This window comes from Cervus canadensis, chromosome 7 (genome assembly GCF_019320065.1).
Source record: "Cervus canadensis isolate Bull #8, Minnesota chromosome 7, ASM1932006v1, whole genome shotgun sequence".
Classification (NCBI taxonomy): domain Eukaryota; kingdom Metazoa; phylum Chordata; class Mammalia; order Artiodactyla; family Cervidae; genus Cervus; species Cervus canadensis.
Window position 1 is genome coordinate 5,417,654 of NC_057392.1, and position 18,064 is coordinate 5,435,717.

The following is an 18,064-nucleotide window of genomic DNA, read 5'->3' on the forward strand; positions in this document are numbered from 1 at the left end:
CACACTATCAATGTGTGTATCAATGCAACTTGTCACCAGCTCTGTCGGGAATATGTCACACGCCCCACTTCACAGGTCTGTTTACGCCAAAGCCTGTGTTATTGTCAGAACCTGCAGCTCGCAGCAGCACCCTCGGAGGCTTCCATGCTCTGTGCCATCCAGCTGCCCTCCTCCCCTACACACGGCAGCTGCTAAAGCACCTGGGATGGAGTAGACACTAACGATCAGCTGCATCTTACGTGGTTCCTGTGAGGTCCCCAAAGTGTGCACTCATAAGTGATTATTCTAACAGCGATGCAAGATTTCAAATAGGAGATAAAAGTGACCATTAAAAGAGACCAGGGAATAGGAGCAAACTACCACAGATAAGATTTCTAGGGTAAGGCTAGTTTTAAAAACAATGATGATAATAGGTCAATTGGAAAGAAAGATGGGGATGAATAAACTATTTGATGCAATTACCCTGACCTCCCAGCCAGTTGATGGACACTGACCCTCAAGGACACCATCAGATTCTCTCAAGAACGTGAATGTATAAGTTCATCTCTACATGTGGCCAGGACTGTCTCCATTGACAGACACACAGCAAAACCATACCGGCAGGGACAGACAGCTTTTTTTTTTTATCGCTGGGACCAGTCTCTGGAGGCCTAGTCATATTCTTGCCCTTAGAGTCTGTGAGTCATCCTCAGTCTTTATAATAAATGTCCTTTTTGGGAGGGGCTTGAGTTGGTTTCTGTTACGCACCACCAGTGGTTCTCAGCAAGCACAGTTCTGTCCTCAGGGAGGGTTTGGGTTGTCACAGTAACACGGGGAGGAACACTGCTGACTCCTTGCGTGTGGGGGCCAAGGACTGGACGGTCTTCACAAGGAACTGTTCTCTAATTCCGAATAACTTTTGAAGTACAAGACATTCCCATATGTGAAAATCCTTCAAGTTTTAATACTTTAATCCTTGAAGTTTTAATACTTCAATTTCAAAACTGTTTTTTTGTGTCTACAGACATATAGCCATTTTTGTATAACATCTACTGAATTTTCCAGAAATAAATTAAGGGGCATCTGTCTTTTGTTTTGATGACATTTGTCAAATAAATCATGTCCTGATATATGGGGTATTAAGAGTCATCAATGCACATCCTTTGATCATTCTGCATTTGTAGCTGTCACCACACCCATCTACATTTATGTGCAAGCAACTGATTACTTCATTTTCTTTTCTAACAAAGGTGTGCTCAAACATTTATACTGAGATATACAGAATTACATAATAAAATCATTTCCTTTTGTTTCTACTTCATATTATAGGTAGGATACCTGATATAACTGTTTTGTAAAATTATGTATATAGAATGGTTATATTTGAATTTCACTTTGGGATAGTTCAGGGAGCACCACAAAATACTTGTTAATAAAAGGGGGCTCTGGTTCTGGTAGGAGGAGGACTCCTATTTTTATTTATTTGTTTTTTAAATATTTATTCATTTGGCTGCTCCAGGTCTTAGTTGCGGCATACAAGATCTTCAGTTGTGGCACATGGGATAGAATTCCCTGTTCAGGGACTGAACCTGGGCCCCCTGCATTGGGAGCACAGAGTCTTAGCCATGGACCACAAGGGAAATCCCAGGACTCCTGTTTTAAACTAATGTAGAACTTGTGCACGTGGAACTAATTAGCAAAAGCTTTTGACAAAACTCCTTATTCAAGGCTAGTCCTCCAGAGCCTTCATCTTGCCCCACTTGGTCACTTACTATCTTCTCCCCAGTAATAATAGTTTTCAAAACATTGGGAAACCATTGGGGTTTGATGGACCTTCTTTCCGTCAAAGCTGAGGTCCTAAGATGCTGGTGGATCAAGAAACAGAATATGGCCTATAGGTCATCCTGATTCCTCCAGGAAGACCAGTGACCACACAAAGGTCCTCTGAGGTCTCAGACTGAAGAAGTAGAAAGCTGAAACCTCTTGGGGACACCAGTTCTTTCTCGTCCCAGCCCACAGTTAACTCACCAACCTATGCTGACAGTGAACTGGCTGCACAGCAGTATGAACAGGGCTGCAGAGGGAGAGATGGCTTTTGTGAGGAACACACTTGCGGACTCCATGCATGGTGGGGCTCTGCCATATGCATGTCCCTCAGATCTGGGGCATGAAAACCTTTTAGCTGTTTTGTCTGAAGTATCTGAGAACATGGGACTGGTTACATACATCATGGCCTATCCACAGTGGAAGAATATGCAGCTATCAGAAATTATGTTGTTGATGAACATTTATTGGTAGGGAAAGATTATCACGATATATTATTAAGTGAAAAAATGGGCTACAAAATAGTGCTCAGGAAGATACAACCTGTGAGAATGAGTGTGTGTGTGTGTGCGCGCGCGCGCATACCTACGACTGCATAGATATTAACACAAGAAGAAAGGTTATTAATTTCTTTGGTGAGATTATGAGTGCTTTAAATTTATCTTTCTTTTGCTTAATTGTCATCCCTACTTTTTCTTCCATGAATATATATATTTTTAATAATAGGAGAAAGGGCTATTTTTAATATTTAGAAATCAGACGGGACTTCCCTGGTTGGAGCAGTGGATAGGAATCCACATGCCAAAGCAGGGGGCACGGGTTTGATCCTTGTTTGATCTGGGAAGATCCCACATGCCTCAGATCAACTAAGCCTGTGCTCCACAACTACTGAGCCCACACATGAGAACAGTCACTGAAATGAGAAGCCCGTGCACTGCAATGAAGAGTAGCCCCCACTTGTTGCAACTAGAGAAAGCCTGCACACAGCAATGAAGACCCAGTGCAACCAAAAATAATAAATATATTTTAAAAAAGAAATGTTTAATGAGATACCTTGGTGGGCTCACAGCTGCTTGAGGTACAGTGCTGACTCACCCCCATGCCCACAGCGTCTCACCCGAGGCCCCGCTGCATGCGTCCACCACACGCGGGAGTGGGTGGAAGAGTAAGTGGAAGAATGGTCATTGCACTTACCTGTCTGCGTGAGCTCTCCCATCTCACACAGCTGGTGACTGGAGTAAAGAGGCAGCGAGTGCAAGGGGCTTTCGAAAGAGGCTCCAGGTCCTTTTGACATGTGACTCACAAAAGCCTCCAGTTTAGAGTGATACGGCTTCCTAAAGAAACAACACAGAGTTAGTGGTCAATGTGCTCTGAAAAAGTCCACAATGATTTCAGCTGTAACAAGCAGTAGCCCAAGTGAGCCCTGCCCTTTCTCACCCGCAATAATAGTACATTCCAATCTCATGATTACTCGCCTGCTGACACCTACATATAAAGCGCCCACTCTGTAGGGCCAGCCTGAGCCCCTGCCATCTCCCAGAGTGCCCATCATTCTCAAGCCCTGTGGGGGTTAGTGCTGACCTCACGCACTCTGTTCCCCACACCGACCTTACCAGGCAGCCAAGCCTAGATTGGTGGTTGACCTCGATTTCTCCCTCCCCTGCCCTTGCCCATGTGCCCTCCTGGGCTGCTCTGCGCCTCTCTCCTATCCCTGCATCCCTGAGTAGGTTTTGGCTCAGAGAGCTTTTGTCTAGATGGCGTGGGCTCCTCCCCGACCTCCCTGCAGCCTAATCTTGCCTTCTCCACAGACAGTGAGGTCAACACAGGAGGCAACCCTAGATGTCACCGCTCCGTGCCACCTTTCCAAGGAGCCCCATGTGGCCATTAGTCTACTCTGGCCCTGCCTCACTCTGAGGCCCAGGGCTCCCCAATGCTGTTCTCTGGCCACACGTAGCATCTGCCTTCCATACCCCACACTTGTTCTTGCACCGTTCCAAGACTTTCCACATGCTGCCCCCTCCTCCTAGAAAAGGCAACCCAACTTTCACTGGGGTAACCTTTAATCCTTAACTTAGGTGACCTCTGGAAAATCTCTTGTGAAGAAAATTAACTGATTAGGATAACCCATATCTCTACAGCTCACTATGCATTTTGCACATATGGTATCTCATTGCATGTGGGGTGATAATGAAGAGTGGAAAAAAATAGGTTATTTATGAGATCTTATGAAATTTATAATATTATTTATATTTCTGCCGTGAAGTCACATGTGGTAAATCAAGATTTATCAGTCTAATCACAAATACACAATTTCCCTGAATAATGAAATGACCTATGAATATATACAAACATTTTCTCTGAATAATGAGATGACCTATGAATATACACACCTTTCCCTTGAATAATGAAATGGCCTATGACTGTTTATACATTGTCCAGCTGAACAAAGGTGGACAGATAGAGCAGTTCCCAACTAAGCTAAAGCAGCATGAAAAGAAGCAAAGATAAATTGTTTAATGGCAGACCCCTGCTGTCTGAAAACCTAATTAACTTTGGCAATGCTTTTACAATGGCTGCCAAAATGGGTTTATTATCTTTTGAAAACATAAAGCTAAAAAAAAACCCATTACAAAAATATGTTTTAGGGAATGCTAATCCTGACATACAGTATATAGTCTAATAAATCACCCCGTATTGCTACAAGACATTACGGCTTTCCATAAAAACAGAGGATGTTATTTTCCCTGAGGCTGAAACACATATATATTTGCAAACTGGGAAATAAAATGTCCAGACTGATAATGAGGCTGCCGAAACGAATCCACATAAACAAAGGCTATCTATCAATAGGAGTCAAATATTCTGCTCCAGGCCATTATTTCAGGTTGATGATGTTTGAGGATCTAAGAAAGCTTTGCTACCAATTTTAGAAATGAAATCTCCCCACTGAAAGTGTTGGCTGGGAGGTCCCAGGTTTTCAGGGAATCTGATTGGTTGATGATACATTAATATCTAAGTGTATTCATGGAAACCTGTTTTTGATATGGAAAAGTGACAATTCATGAAAGAAAAACTTCACTTACGGATAATATAACAAAAGACTGAGTCTTTCAACCAGGAAGAGGACCAGGTAACCTGAGTCCTTGGGCCTGTCCTGGATCTGAATGATCAGGCCCTGAGGCCCCAGACTGAGCAGCTGGCATCTGTCTCCTGAGAACAGATATTTCAAGATAAAGATAATGGCAGGAGCAAGAGGGAGCGGAGTCCTGCTTGGACTAAAGATAAAGAGACCACGTATTACTCTTTCTTGAGGTCAGAGACCCCCAAACTATGCATGCAAAGAAAGGACCCTTAGGAGAGGGGGTGCTAGACCATAATATGTTCTGTCAACTTCCCTGAGACCTCTGCGCTGGAATCTGTCTTGGCTAAAAGATGCACGCGCACACATCGGAGGGCCCTTAGCCAGATCAATTATGGATTTAAAGCCAGACACAGCAAGATGACTGGCCGGAGGAAACCCAGAACTGCCTCCCAAAGCACAGGACTCTCTCTCTCTCTCTGAGCCAGCCCATGCTTCCTCTGCACATATATTCTCTCTTAATAAACATTTTAGTTGTCTCACTACTTTTCATCTCTTTGCTGAATTCTTCAAAGCAGACAAGAACCAGAGAGCACGGCAGCCCAGATTCAAACCCTGGTAGGGGAACTGAGATTCCTGCTTCAAGCCATCACAGCCAAGGCCACCCCACAGCCTCCCAAGATCAGTTCTTCCCACCTCACATACTGCTCCATCCCTGGAGTTGAGAGGGTCCCTAGCACACAGTAGATAAATCAAAAACACATGTAAATGAATTCAACTGGGAAGTGCCCCACACTTAGATGCTTCAAGAAAAGTCCAAGCCTTCTATAATCTGTAGCAATGAATATAGAAAGTTCCCATAGTTTATTAATATATCCAGATTTCAATGGAAATATTAAAAACAAAGGCAATTGTAAGTGAGCCTTAGTTATATGACAGACTCTCTTTGGTCAAATTTTAGTCTCCTCTGAATCCTCTTCCCAACCAGGCCTCGATCTTTGGATTTATACCTGTCTTTGCATTGTCCATTTTTAGCAAAAATCCTGCTACAGTCAGTGTAGCCAGAATCTCTCACTCTTTCTTTTTTCTTTGCTGTGCTGGGTCTTTGCTGTGATGCAGGCTTTTCTCTAGTTACAGTGTGAGGACTTCTCATTAAGGTGACTTCTCTTGTTGCAGAGCACAGGCTCCAGGTACACAGGCCCAGTAGTTGTGGTGCATGGGCTTAGCTGCCCCAGGGCATGCAGGATCTTAGTTCCCTGATCAGGGATCAAACCCACGTCTCCTGTATTCTTTACCATTGGACCACTAGGGAAGCCCAGAATCTCCCACTCTTGGTATCTGATCACCCTTGCTACCTGATCAAATTCCTCAACCCCAGTGGTATCTGATCACCCTGGTCTGCTTTCACCAAGAATCCTGTTGAATCAGTTAACTAGAATCCCCTCACCCCGATGTGTCCTCATAGTAACTCTCCCTTGACTGACCCCCACCCTGCTCCTTGGCTAAAAAGCCCCACTTGTCTATGCTCTATCTGGAACTGAGCTCAGTTCTGTCCCTACTGTATTAACTCCTCAATAATATCTGTTTTTACAGCTTTATCTGCTCTTCAGCTCTGGTTTTTCTTTAACAGTTAGATACTAAAAACTATTCTCTGCTTCTTGGGAACTTTGTTAGATCCCATTTTTGAGATCCTAGCGGTAAGTAGCGGAGAAGGCAATGGCACCCCACTCCAGTACTCTTGCCTGGAAAATCTCATGGACGGAGGAGCCTGGTAGGCTGCCATCCATGGGGTCGCTAAGAGTCAGACATGCCTGAGTGACTTCACTTTCACTTTTCACCTTCATGCATTGGAGAAGGAAATGGCAACCCACTCCAGTGTTCTTGTCTGGAGAATCCCAGGGACGGGGGAGCCTGGTGGGGTCCCACAGAGTCGGGGTCTATGGGGTCGCACAGAGTCGGACACGACTGAAGCGACTTAGCAGCAGCAGCAGCAGTAAATAGAGTCACATGACTAAGTATTTGCCAGTGGAATGAAAGGATGTATGCAAATCTCTGTTTAGGCTTTCAGATCATGGGTGTGCCCCCTCCACACTCTCTTCCTTCCCTCTGGCCATGATTCAGGCACCCTGGCAACCCAGGTTCAGTCAAGTACACATCCCTAGGGCATGGTGGGAGCAACAACCTAGAAGGAACCTGGGGCCCTGAATGATCAAGTAAAGTAAAATTATACAACCTGGAATACTCATCTCAGACCTTCACGCAAGAGAGAAACTTCTGTTATTTAGGCAAAGCATTCTTGGTTCCCCTTTTCATTTTCTACAGCAAGTCCCCTACATACGAATGAGTTCTATTCTGACAGCACATTCATAAGCCCAACAAAGTTAGCTTAAGAAGTCAGCTAACACAATCAGCTATATAGTAGTGTACTGCAATAGGTTTATAATACTTTTCACACAAATAATACAGAAAAACAAATGCAAAAAATAAAGACTTTTCACCTTACCATACAGTACCTTGAAAAGTAAGATAGTACCAGCTACATCACCACTGCTTTTACTCTTGCTTCCAGACATCCTGGGCTTGAAATAAAGCTACTGTACCACTGTACTCTATACGGTACTGTGAAGTACACAAGGGCACACCACCTATACACGCTGCACACACACGACAGTGTACGGCAGACATGTGAACAAACTTACGTGACTGGACATGTGAACACATGCTCATGTCTTCAAACATTTGAAACTTAAAGGTTCACATGTAGAGGACTTACTGTTTTATTTTTTGGCCATGCTACCCAGCTTGCAGGATCTTAGTTATCTGACCAGGGACTGAACCTGGGCCCATGGCAGTGCAAGCAGAGTCCTAACCACTGGCCCATCAGAGAATTCTCCTTGGTTCTCTTTATTATAACAGCATGCACAAAAATGACTGTATCTGTGATGATGAATTTTTCTTCAGGAAATACCCATGTGATTGTATTCTCACTGGAAATCTACTTTCACATTGAAAATAGAAAGAGCCAGCAGTGCTACCATCTTAAGCCTTCAAACTATTTGCTTCAGAGTTCTTATTTACATTTTATATACATTTTCACAGCTATTTATTACACAAAGCTCTAGACAGAAGCCCTAAGGCTAATCCACACGTATATAAGAAAATGTATTGTGCTTTAGCCATCATTTGAGCAATCATTGAGTTCTGCACAGACTAGTAAGACAAGCTGAGAGAGGTATAAGACCAGTGACACTGTTATTCAAAAAAGCAATTCAAAAAAGCTTGCATGGCTGGAAACCAGAACAAGTTCATGCCACAGATTTTTACAGTTTATGCCAATTAAAGAATTTATTATTTTATGTTATTAATAAGGTAAAATGCTAAAAAAAGATAAACTTAATATACTTTTATCAGTCTTTGGTTTTCTGGGCTTTTTTGCTCTATCTGATGTGATTACCTCCCCACTCCCCCTTCCTGAAACTCTCCTTCCTCAGCTCTTATAACATCGCTCTCTTGCCTTCTTCCTGTTTGCAATTTCTCTATCTCCTTCAGGGACGCTTCTTTCTCTTGGTGCTATAACTGGCTGGTGCTCCCAGGACTCTATTTTTGGCCCATTCCTCACTCCACAGGCTCTGTGTGTGACACCATTCAAGCCCACAGCTTCAGCTACCGTTTACATGCTGAGCTCTCAAATCAACCTCCACCTCCCTGCAGGACAATGTTCCTGAGCCCCACAACTACTCATGAAGAGGCAGCTTCCACCATAAAGACTCTGAGAGTCACGGGAGGTGTCCTTGTAAAGGGAAACATTGGGGTGTTTGGCTCCTGCTGCTGTCAGTTTGGTGCACCCCCACCTGCCAGCCCAGAAGTCTCCTTCACCAGATGGGAGTAATGGGTGCACTTTAGAATGCTCTGCCTCGGGCTTCCCTGGTGGCTCAGAGGTTAAAGCATCTGCCTGCAGTGCAGGAGACCCGGGTTTGATCCCTGAGTTGGGAAGATCCCCTGGAGAAGGAAATGGCAACCCACTCCAGTATTCTTGCCTGGAGAATCCCATGGAGGGAGGAGCCTGGTAGGCTACAGTCCATGGGGTCGCAAAGAGTCGGACAGGACTGAGTGACTTCACTTTCACTTTCAAATCTAAAAAAAAGGTATATGTAGAATGCTCTGCCTCAGAGGAGGCTATAAAATTAATAACTCGTGAAGATGAACTGGCCCCTGGGAACACAACAGGCCCAGCTGGTGACCCAGATCCACAGTCCCAGAGGACAAAGAGACCCAGACTGGGTTCCCTTTGCTGGAAGACCTCCTCACTCTTATGCGAAATGTGTGTTTCTAATGACAAGTCAACATTTATTGTTATAAAAGATGGAATTCATTAAATGCCATTAATTAATTAAACATGTATATTCTAACCCACGTTCTAGAAAAGATTGAAAGTAGCTCCTAAAAATACAGAATATGGACTAAAATAGACCTTCCCTGATGGCTCAGTGGGTAAAGAGTCTGCCTGCAATGTTCGAGACACAAGAGATGCAGGTTCAATCCCTGGGTCAGGAAGATCCCCTGTAGAAGGAAACGGCAACCCACTCCAGTATTCTTGCCTGGGAAACCCCATGGACAGAGGAGCCTGGTGGGCTACAGTTCATAGGGTCACCCAGAGTCGGACATGACTAAGCGACTAAGCATACACACGGCATACATTCTATCCACTTTCTAGAAAAGACTGAAAGTAGCTCCTAAAAATACAGGATGTGGACTAAAATAGTAGAACAAGGCCAAAAAGTCAAGACCAAAGGAAATGATGCAGGGGTGGCTGGGGCAGCTGGTTCCTGGGAACTGCGCCTCTCAGGTGGGAGCCGCAGAAGTGGCCTCGTCATGGGGTCCTGCCGTTGCTGTGGCAGAATGAGGGGCCCTGGGACCTGACCTGGTCTTGTGACCACAACCACTCAGAGAGGAAAAAAGGCCAGGCCTGGGAGACTCCAGGCTGCTGCAGTGAATGAAACACCATTGCTCAAATTCTCAGCGGGGACAAGGTTCTGAGCTTTACTCCATCACCGCAGTTAGACCTCACAGGATTTCACAGCTGAGGCTCAAATCTACTATGATAGACTCATGAGAGGCAATGATGACCTGTGATTCTCACTGGGCTTCTGAATTCATTCTGCAACCAACCCAGTCCAACAACCAGGCTCGGGCTGGGTACCAGAGATATAGAAGGAGTAAGACCCAATGCCCTGCAGAGTCAGTGGTGTGGGAGGACAGAAACGAAACAAGGATGCTGGGAGGAGAGCCTGCTGGTAGGGAGGAAGCAAGCCTGCTGCCCAGCGGCCCCGCCAAGTGGGCTCCTTCCCTGGGAACAGCCAGGTGACCCCCAGAGCCTTCAGGGTGCCCAGGGGCCTTTCAGCATCAGCTGATTGGCCTGGGGGCAGACCCATTGTCCCACCTGAGAATTTGAAGCCCAGAGAAAGGCAAGCAGAAGCTAAGAGCTGCCCACTGGAGCAGGGTACCTCCCACAAAACCTTTGAGGCTGATCTGGGTCCAGCCACCTCAGAGGCCCAGTGCTCCATCTGTCTCTGGGTTGTTCAAAGTCCTGTACAATGACAAGACTGAGTCAGCTGTTAACACATTGAACCTCTGCTCTGCAGAAGGAGAGAAGCCACTTCCCCTAGCTGCCCTCCCGCCACCCTGGATGCTCCAGCCCAGAAACTAAAGGGTTAACTCCCAGCACAGCACGTGGCCTCTATCCGTGCCCTAATCATAAGGCTGGTTAAGGTCTGGTCATTAAATATTTTGTTCTGAGGGCCTTCCTGCACATCCCCCTTTTTGGGTTGAGTGAGACAGTGGTGGTGCCTGATACAAACAGAAGCCCTCCTAACGCAGTGGGAGAGGTTTCCTGGAAGGGGTGCCATCTCAGAGGGTCTTGGAGGAGTGATAGGAGGGGACCAGCAAGCCGAACAACAGGTACAAAGGCCTGAAGGGTGAAGAGCCGGCGGGCAGTGGTGGGCAGGGGCAGAGGGTCCCAGCAGAAAGGCTGCACAGAGGGCTAGAGATGAGGAAGAAGGCCAACGACTGCACGCGGGCTGGACTCCACCTAGGAGGTTTTCCAGGCTGTGGGACATGAGGACATGCATCCACGCTTGTTAAACACAGAAAAGACGACACAGATTCCTAGGCTTCGAACTTTGTGATCTCCAGCAGGAAATGAAAGCCTAGAATCAAGTGGTATTCCATGATGGTTTTAAAAAAATGGTTCACTTCATCTTCCCCATGATATTAGACAATAAGAAGGCTGAGATGCAAAGGGTTAACCTGGAACTCCCGGGTTCACACTGCAGTCCACTGTGAATGGACAGCCCTGGCTGCTGGGAGGCAATGGTTCCACCCACAGCATTCCATCAGCATAACATCTTCCCCACAGAGTACTTCCCCGTCTCCTCCCCGCATTCAGTAAGCTCTGCCTGGGAGATAATGAGCCCCCAACACACCTGTTGAGGCCCGGCCCATCACTTTGCTGCTAACCGTGCCTCTCACTTTAGAGCCATGCCATTTCCACATGCACACTTCTACTCTCTTTTCAAGTATTTTTCATCCTAAAGGCTGTCACCCAAGAGCAGGTTGTCTCTCCTCCTGTGAAGAATGAAAAGCCTGACATAACACCTTCCCTGTAAGTGACTCTGCAGCTGGTGATGTTCAGCCTTCTCATCCCACTTACTCCTCACCCCAACTCTGCATGGTCAGCAGCGTCATCCCCGTTTCAGAAACAGAAGGCTGAGACCCAGAGAGACTAAGGGACTTACCTGCAGCCCTGAATGGAACAGCCACGCCAGGGTCTGAGGACTCCTGGCCCAGTGGTCACTGCACCATGTCTCAGCTGTTTCTTAAACTAAACAACAGCAGGGAGGGAGACTGTAGATAGCAGACTGGCCAGGACTCAAATCTCAGTTTATCTGCTGTGTGGCCTCAGACAGGTGTCCTCAGCTCTCTGGGCCTCTGTCCTCTCAACTGTGAGATGGGATTAACCCGCAGGATCGTTCTGAAGATCCAAATCCTGGCAAACAGTACTCACTGGATGTGTACAGGCCACTCCCCCATCCTGTCTTCCTGTTTTGAATAGTTTTCCAGTCACCCTTTTGATCTGAAAAGAGATTCTTCTCAATGACTTTTAAGAAAAGTGCGATTTACCTGTTAGCCACCAGAGTGCAGTCAATTTCCGGGCGCTTCGTTTTGGGAATGGCGTACAGGGGGTACCTGTCCCCATGTCGAATGAACACGTGCACAGACACCAGCTTAAAATGATGTGGAGCATGGCCTGCGTGAGAAAAGCACGTTGCCTGGTTGTCACTCAGGAACAGTTTATACTTTCAGCTCGCAGAGGCCAGGAGGGGTGACCATGGTGGAAGGGTGCCATGCTGGGATGGAGTGAGGGGGGCCCTCTGACTAACTCACAAGGAAGGGCAGAGGAACATGAGAAGGCTGCTTATGCCCCAGAGTCCCAGCACTCACAGGGAGGCTTTGGGGTGTGGCTGGGGGCTGGAGATCAGTGAAGTGGGGGCAAGACTGCTCAGGTAGCCTCACTCACATCCATAGACTAGGGGGAGGCCCATGGAAGTACTGGAAACCATGACTTGCTTTAAGTCTTTCTCTTGTGAAACAAGACTGGGCAGAAAGAGATAACTACTCAACATCTTCTTTGATATACTTTCAGAAAAGCAAAAGTCAACAGAGAAATCACATTTTCCTACACCTTTAATGCCAGACACCAGCGGGGTATGATGTGGGAGTCCTAAGCCCTGAGAGAGCCCGCCTGGGAAAGGGTTGAGCTGAGGGGGACCCCCTAAAGCCCTTCAAGGCCACCTCTCTGCTCATTCTCACCGGAAATCAGGATGACGGCAAACAACTGTGGAGGCCTTCTCATGCACCTCATGCTGCTCAAAGCAGTTACTTATTCCTCCCAGCAGCCCTGTGAGTAGGGATGGCTTGTTATGCCCATTTTACAGATGAGGAAACTAAGACCTGGGAACTCATTCAAGGGCACAGCCCAGTGGCGACTGCAGGACTGGAGCCCCGGCTGTCTAGCTCCTTAAATGCTGTGTGAAGATGCTACCATGTCGGGCTGCTCAGCTGGCCTACCTTCCATGCTGCGCTCAGCCACACCTGGAATGTTGCAGTACAAAAGGGCTTCATATACCGGGTCCATCACGGGGGGCTCCGTTGCAGGGTCAGGCATGATTCTCTTTCGATTCTTGCTGGTCACTCCATTCTTGGTTGCCGACACTGGGATCAGGTGGACTGCAGGGAAAGCAAAGTAGGTCAGGAAACGTGTGATCATGGAGGGCACATGCCAGCTAGAGGACCCCAGAGGGCAGCTGGATTTTCACTGGAATTCACCTCTGTCTCAGAACTAGGCTGGACTTCAATGCATCAATAGCAAAATGTCAGCTTCCCATTCAAGAACTCTTTTAAAAATGTTTTTTTAATTTATTTTTTAATTGAAGGAAAACTGCTTTACAATGTTGTGTCATTTTCTGCCGTACAACAACACAAATCAGGCATAATTATGTATGTGTGCTGTGCTCGGTCATTTCAGTCATGTCCAACTCTTTGCAACCTGGGGACTGGAGCCAGCCAGGCTCCTCTGTCCATGGGATTCTCCAGGCAAGAGTACTGGAGTGGGTTGCTGAGCCCTCCTCCAAGGGATCTTCCCGACCCAGGAATCAAACCCATATCTCCAGCGTCTCCTGCACTGCCAGCAGGTTCTTTACCCACTGAGCCACCTAGGAAGCCCATAATTATATATAAATATCTTTTAAAAATACTTATTTATTTGGCTGTATTGGGTCTTAGTTGTAGCACATGGGATCTTCATAGCAGTGTGCAGACTCCCTAGTTTTGGCAAATGGGCTTAGTTGCTCTGTGGCATATGGGATCTTAGTTCCCTGACAAGGGATCGAACCCGTGTCTCCTGCACTGGAAGATGGATTCTGAACCACTGGACTACCAGAGAAGCCTTGAGTCCCCCCCAAGCCCTGCCTCTTTCTCAACACCCTCACCCTCCCCTTGTCAATAATTATCTATGCGACACCAGGTGGGTCACCCAGAGAGAGGGGGCATCACCCACAGTGGTGAAGGAAGAACTTATTAACTTCATGCAATCTGATCACTTTGTTCTGAACACCCTTTGAATTCTGGTAAATACTAAGGCAGAAAGCCATTATCTACCGAGTGCCTATGAAGTGCTAGACATGTGTCTGTCATATCTCATTTAATACCATCTGCCTTGCACTCTGGGGCCCTCTGAGTCCAAGCATGGATATCTGCTCATTAATTCTCAAGAGACTATTTTACAGTGAAGAGAACCACAGACACAAGGCAAGGCCGAGGCAACTGCCCAAGGTGTGTGTGCTGGAGGGAAGACATCTCAAGCTCACCCACCTTTCCTCAGGCCAGCTTCTCCCCCACCCCCATCTGCTGGCTGTCACGGATGGACACTGCAGTCTGTTATGCTTGTCCAGCCAGCAACCCTCTTTCTGTTGGGGAACCACTCCTTCCCTGCCATGTGGTTCAGCTGAACTGCCAATCACAATGTCAAGTATAATACAGACAAGAGGAGGGGACTCCTTTTCTCCTGGACACTGATATCTAAGAACAGAAACCCAGAGCTGTCCCAGTCATTTGTCCCTCCATGGACAGCCTCTGCCTGCAGTGGCCAGAGCAACAAATGAGGAGAGTTATCAGAGACAAAGAGGAAGGAAGATCTGAGGACATCCATCCTCTGGGCCCTGGGTCCAGATGTGGCTGAAGTGCCCATTGGATGTCCCAGTTTTGTAAGTCGAGAAAGTCTACTTATTATTTAAGCTAGTCTGACCTGGGCTTCTGTTCCTTTCAACCAAGTGAGTGCTGGTTTATACATTTTATCAATTATTTATAAGCAGATGTAAGTCCATCTCTTAGGTTAGTAGTACTCAATCTTTCAAAGAGTTCTCAATTTGGAACTACCTACAATAATAATTGTTGTATTTTTAGGAGAAGGAAATGGCAACCCACTCCAGCATCTGGCCTGGAGAATTCCATGGACAAAGGAGTCTGATGGACTACAGTCCATGGGGTCGCAAAGAGTCGGACACGACTGAGCGACTATCACTTTCACTTTCTTTTCTTGGGAAAGGCCTGACCCCCTGTCTCTCTCTTGCTCTCTCCTTGACACCCACCCCCAGCTGATGACCTGGGCACAGAAGCTCTGGTCTGGTGCTGCCTCGAGGGAGGCCGGGCGGGGATGCCTGTGCACTTGGGCACCCGCACTGTCACTGTTGTCGCAAGGAGCGGGCTGGACACCCAGGGAAGCTGCAGAGGGAATTCCTGGGAGGACGTCGGCACAGGGCTGACTCGGGGTCCTGGGCACAGAGGAGTCACGCGGCATGCTCGATCCCACCCCTGCTTCGGCCCTCGGGTGTGTGCAGAGTGGGGCATCTCTGCATTCAGACTTCTGTTCTGCTGCTTGTGAGCTGTGCCGCCTCAGGCAAACTATACCACCTCTCTGAAACTTAGTTTCCTCATCTGCAAAATGGGGCTAAGAGTCGAGCCTGCCTCTAGCAGCTACAATGAGATTAAATGTGATATTTCATGCTGAACCTTCTAGGTGTTTAATAAATGCTAGCCATCGGGCCAGTGGGGCACTGAAAAAAAAAAAAAAAAAAAAAAAAAATAATTGTTGTATTTTTAGCATCACCAACTGAGCAAATATGTGGAAACAGGTGTGCCCATGAATCATTAAGAGGAGATGAAGAAGAGGCAGCAAGAATACACAGAAGAACTGTATAAAAAATGTTCCTAATGACCCAGATAATCACTCTGGTACTCACCTACAGCCAGACATCCTGCAGTGTGAAGTCAAATGGGCCTTAGGAACCATTACTACAATAAAGTTAGTAGAGGTGATGGAATTCCAGTTGAACTATATGAAATTATAAAAGATGATGCTGTTAAAGTGCTTGACTCAATATGTCAGCAAATCAGTAGTGGCCACAGGACTGGAAAAGGTCAGTTTTCATTCCAATCCCAAGAAAGGCAATGCCCAAAAATGTTCAAATTACCACACAATTGCACACATTTCACATGCTAGCAAGATTATGCTCAAAATCCTTCAAGCTAGGCTTCAAACAGTATGTGAACTGAGAACTTCCAGATGTAAAAGTTGGAATTAGAGAAGTCAGAAGAACCAGAGATCAAATCGCCAACATCCATTGGATCATAGAAAAAGTAAGGGAATTCCAAAAAAATCTACTTCTGCTTCATTGACTACGCTAAAACCTTTGGTGTATCACCACAAACTGTGGAAAATTCTTAAAAAGATGGAAACACCCGACCACCTTACCTGCCTCCTGAGAAATGTGTATGCAGGTCAAGAAACAACAGTTAGTACTGGACATGGAACAACAGACTGGTTCCAAATTGGGAAAGGAGTACGTCAAGGCTGCATATTGTCACCCTGATTATTGAACTTATATTTTGAGTACATCATGTGAAATGCCAGGCTGGATGAATCACTGGCTGGAATCAAGATTGCCAGGGGAAATATCACCAACCTTAGACATGCAAATGATACCACTTTAATGGCAGAAAGTGAACAGGAACTAAAGAGCCTCTTGAGGAAGGTGAAAGAGGAGAGTGAAAAAGCTGGCTTAAAACTCAACATTCAAAAACTAAGATCATGGCATCTGGTCCCATCACTTCATGGGAAATAGATGGGGAAACAATGACAGTGACAGACTTTATTTTCTTGGGCTCCAAAATCACTGTGGATGGTGACTGCAGCCGTGAAATTAAAAGATGCTTGCTCCTTAGAAGAAAAGCTGACACAACCTAAACAGCATATTAAAAAGCAGAGACATCACTTTACCGACAAAGGTCTGTATAGTCAAAGCTATGGTTTTTCCAGTAGTCATGTACGGATGTGAGAGTTGGACCATAAAGAATGCTGAGCGCTGAAGGATTGATGTTTTTTGAACTGTGGTGTTGGAGAAGACTCTTGAGAGTGCCTTGTACAGCAATGAGATCAAATCAGTCAATCCTAAAGGAAATCAACCCTGAATATTCACTGGAAGGACTGATGATGAAGCCGAAGCTCCAATACTTTGGCCACTTGATGTGAAGAGCCGATACACTGGAAAAGATCCTGATGCTGGGTATTGAGGGCAAGAGGAGAAGAGGACGACAGACAATAAGACGGCTGGATGGCATCACTGACCCAATGGACATAAATCTGAGCAAGCTCAGGGAGATAGTGAAGGACAGGGACGCCCGGTGTGCTGCAGTTCATAGGGTTGCAGAGAGTTGAACATGACTTGGCAACTGAACAACGACAACAAGGAATCCTTTAACTTCTTATTAATCATCATATAATATAAATGCATATATTTGAACAATAGCTAAAACAGGGATCAATCGCCAGTTTAAATCAACTTAAATTCCCTAACTACTTCTACAAATTTTCCTAATAGTTAAAGCTTCCCTTTGGCAAACATGTTATAAACAAAGGTATAAGATAAGCAATCCACTGAGAAGAAAATATTTACAACATATATAACAAACTATTTAATATTCAAAGTGCACAAATCTCCTAAAATTGAAAAATTAAAAAGGATATGAGCAGGCTAATTATAGAAAAATAAAAACCAGGGTAATAAACATACAAAAAAATGTTCAATATTATACATACTTTAAAAATACAAATGATTATTCAGAGACATTCCTGGGTACAGGCTAGTCAGTTACAATTAAAGTTGACTCTTTTTCAGTTAAAAAAAAAAATACAAATGAAACAATAGGATAGGATTACCTCCATCCTACCAGATTAGAAATACACATTTTAACAATAATATCATTATTGGCCAGGGTTTGAAACCTACATTTCCCTACATTTCAGGTAAGAGAGGAAGTTAAAAGGACTTTTGGGAAGGAGTATTTGCCAATCACCACCAAAATGTTACACGTACTTTATTCATGACCCTATTTTTCTATCTCTTGGAATCTATTCGACAAAAATATCAATTCCCGTCACCAAGACACATGGCCAAAGAGATTCACTGCAGCACTGTATGCTGCTGCTGCTGCTACATCGCTTCAGTCGTGTCCGACTCTGTGCGACCCCATAGACGGCAGCCCACCAGGCTCCCCCGTCCCTGGGAT

At 45.8% G+C, this 18,064-nt stretch overlaps 1 protein-coding gene across 3 annotated transcripts in view; it reads right to left on the minus strand.

The window, feature by feature from the left end:
* PXYLP1 (2-phosphoxylose phosphatase 1) overlaps positions 1 to 18,064 on the minus strand; it is a 77,962-nt gene that overhangs the window by 4,143 nt on the left and 55,755 nt on the right. For all 3 annotated transcript variants that reach the window (XM_043474255.1, XM_043474256.1, XM_043474257.1), the window contains 3 exons: positions 13,010 to 13,168; positions 12,062 to 12,188; positions 2,998 to 3,137 (listed from right to left, as the gene is read on the minus strand). In XM_043474255.1, the coding sequence (XP_043330190.1) occupies positions 2,998 to 3,137; positions 12,062 to 12,188; positions 13,010 to 13,168 (426 nt within the window). The remainder of the gene's footprint in view (positions 1 to 2,997; positions 3,138 to 12,061; positions 12,189 to 13,009; positions 13,169 to 18,064) is intronic.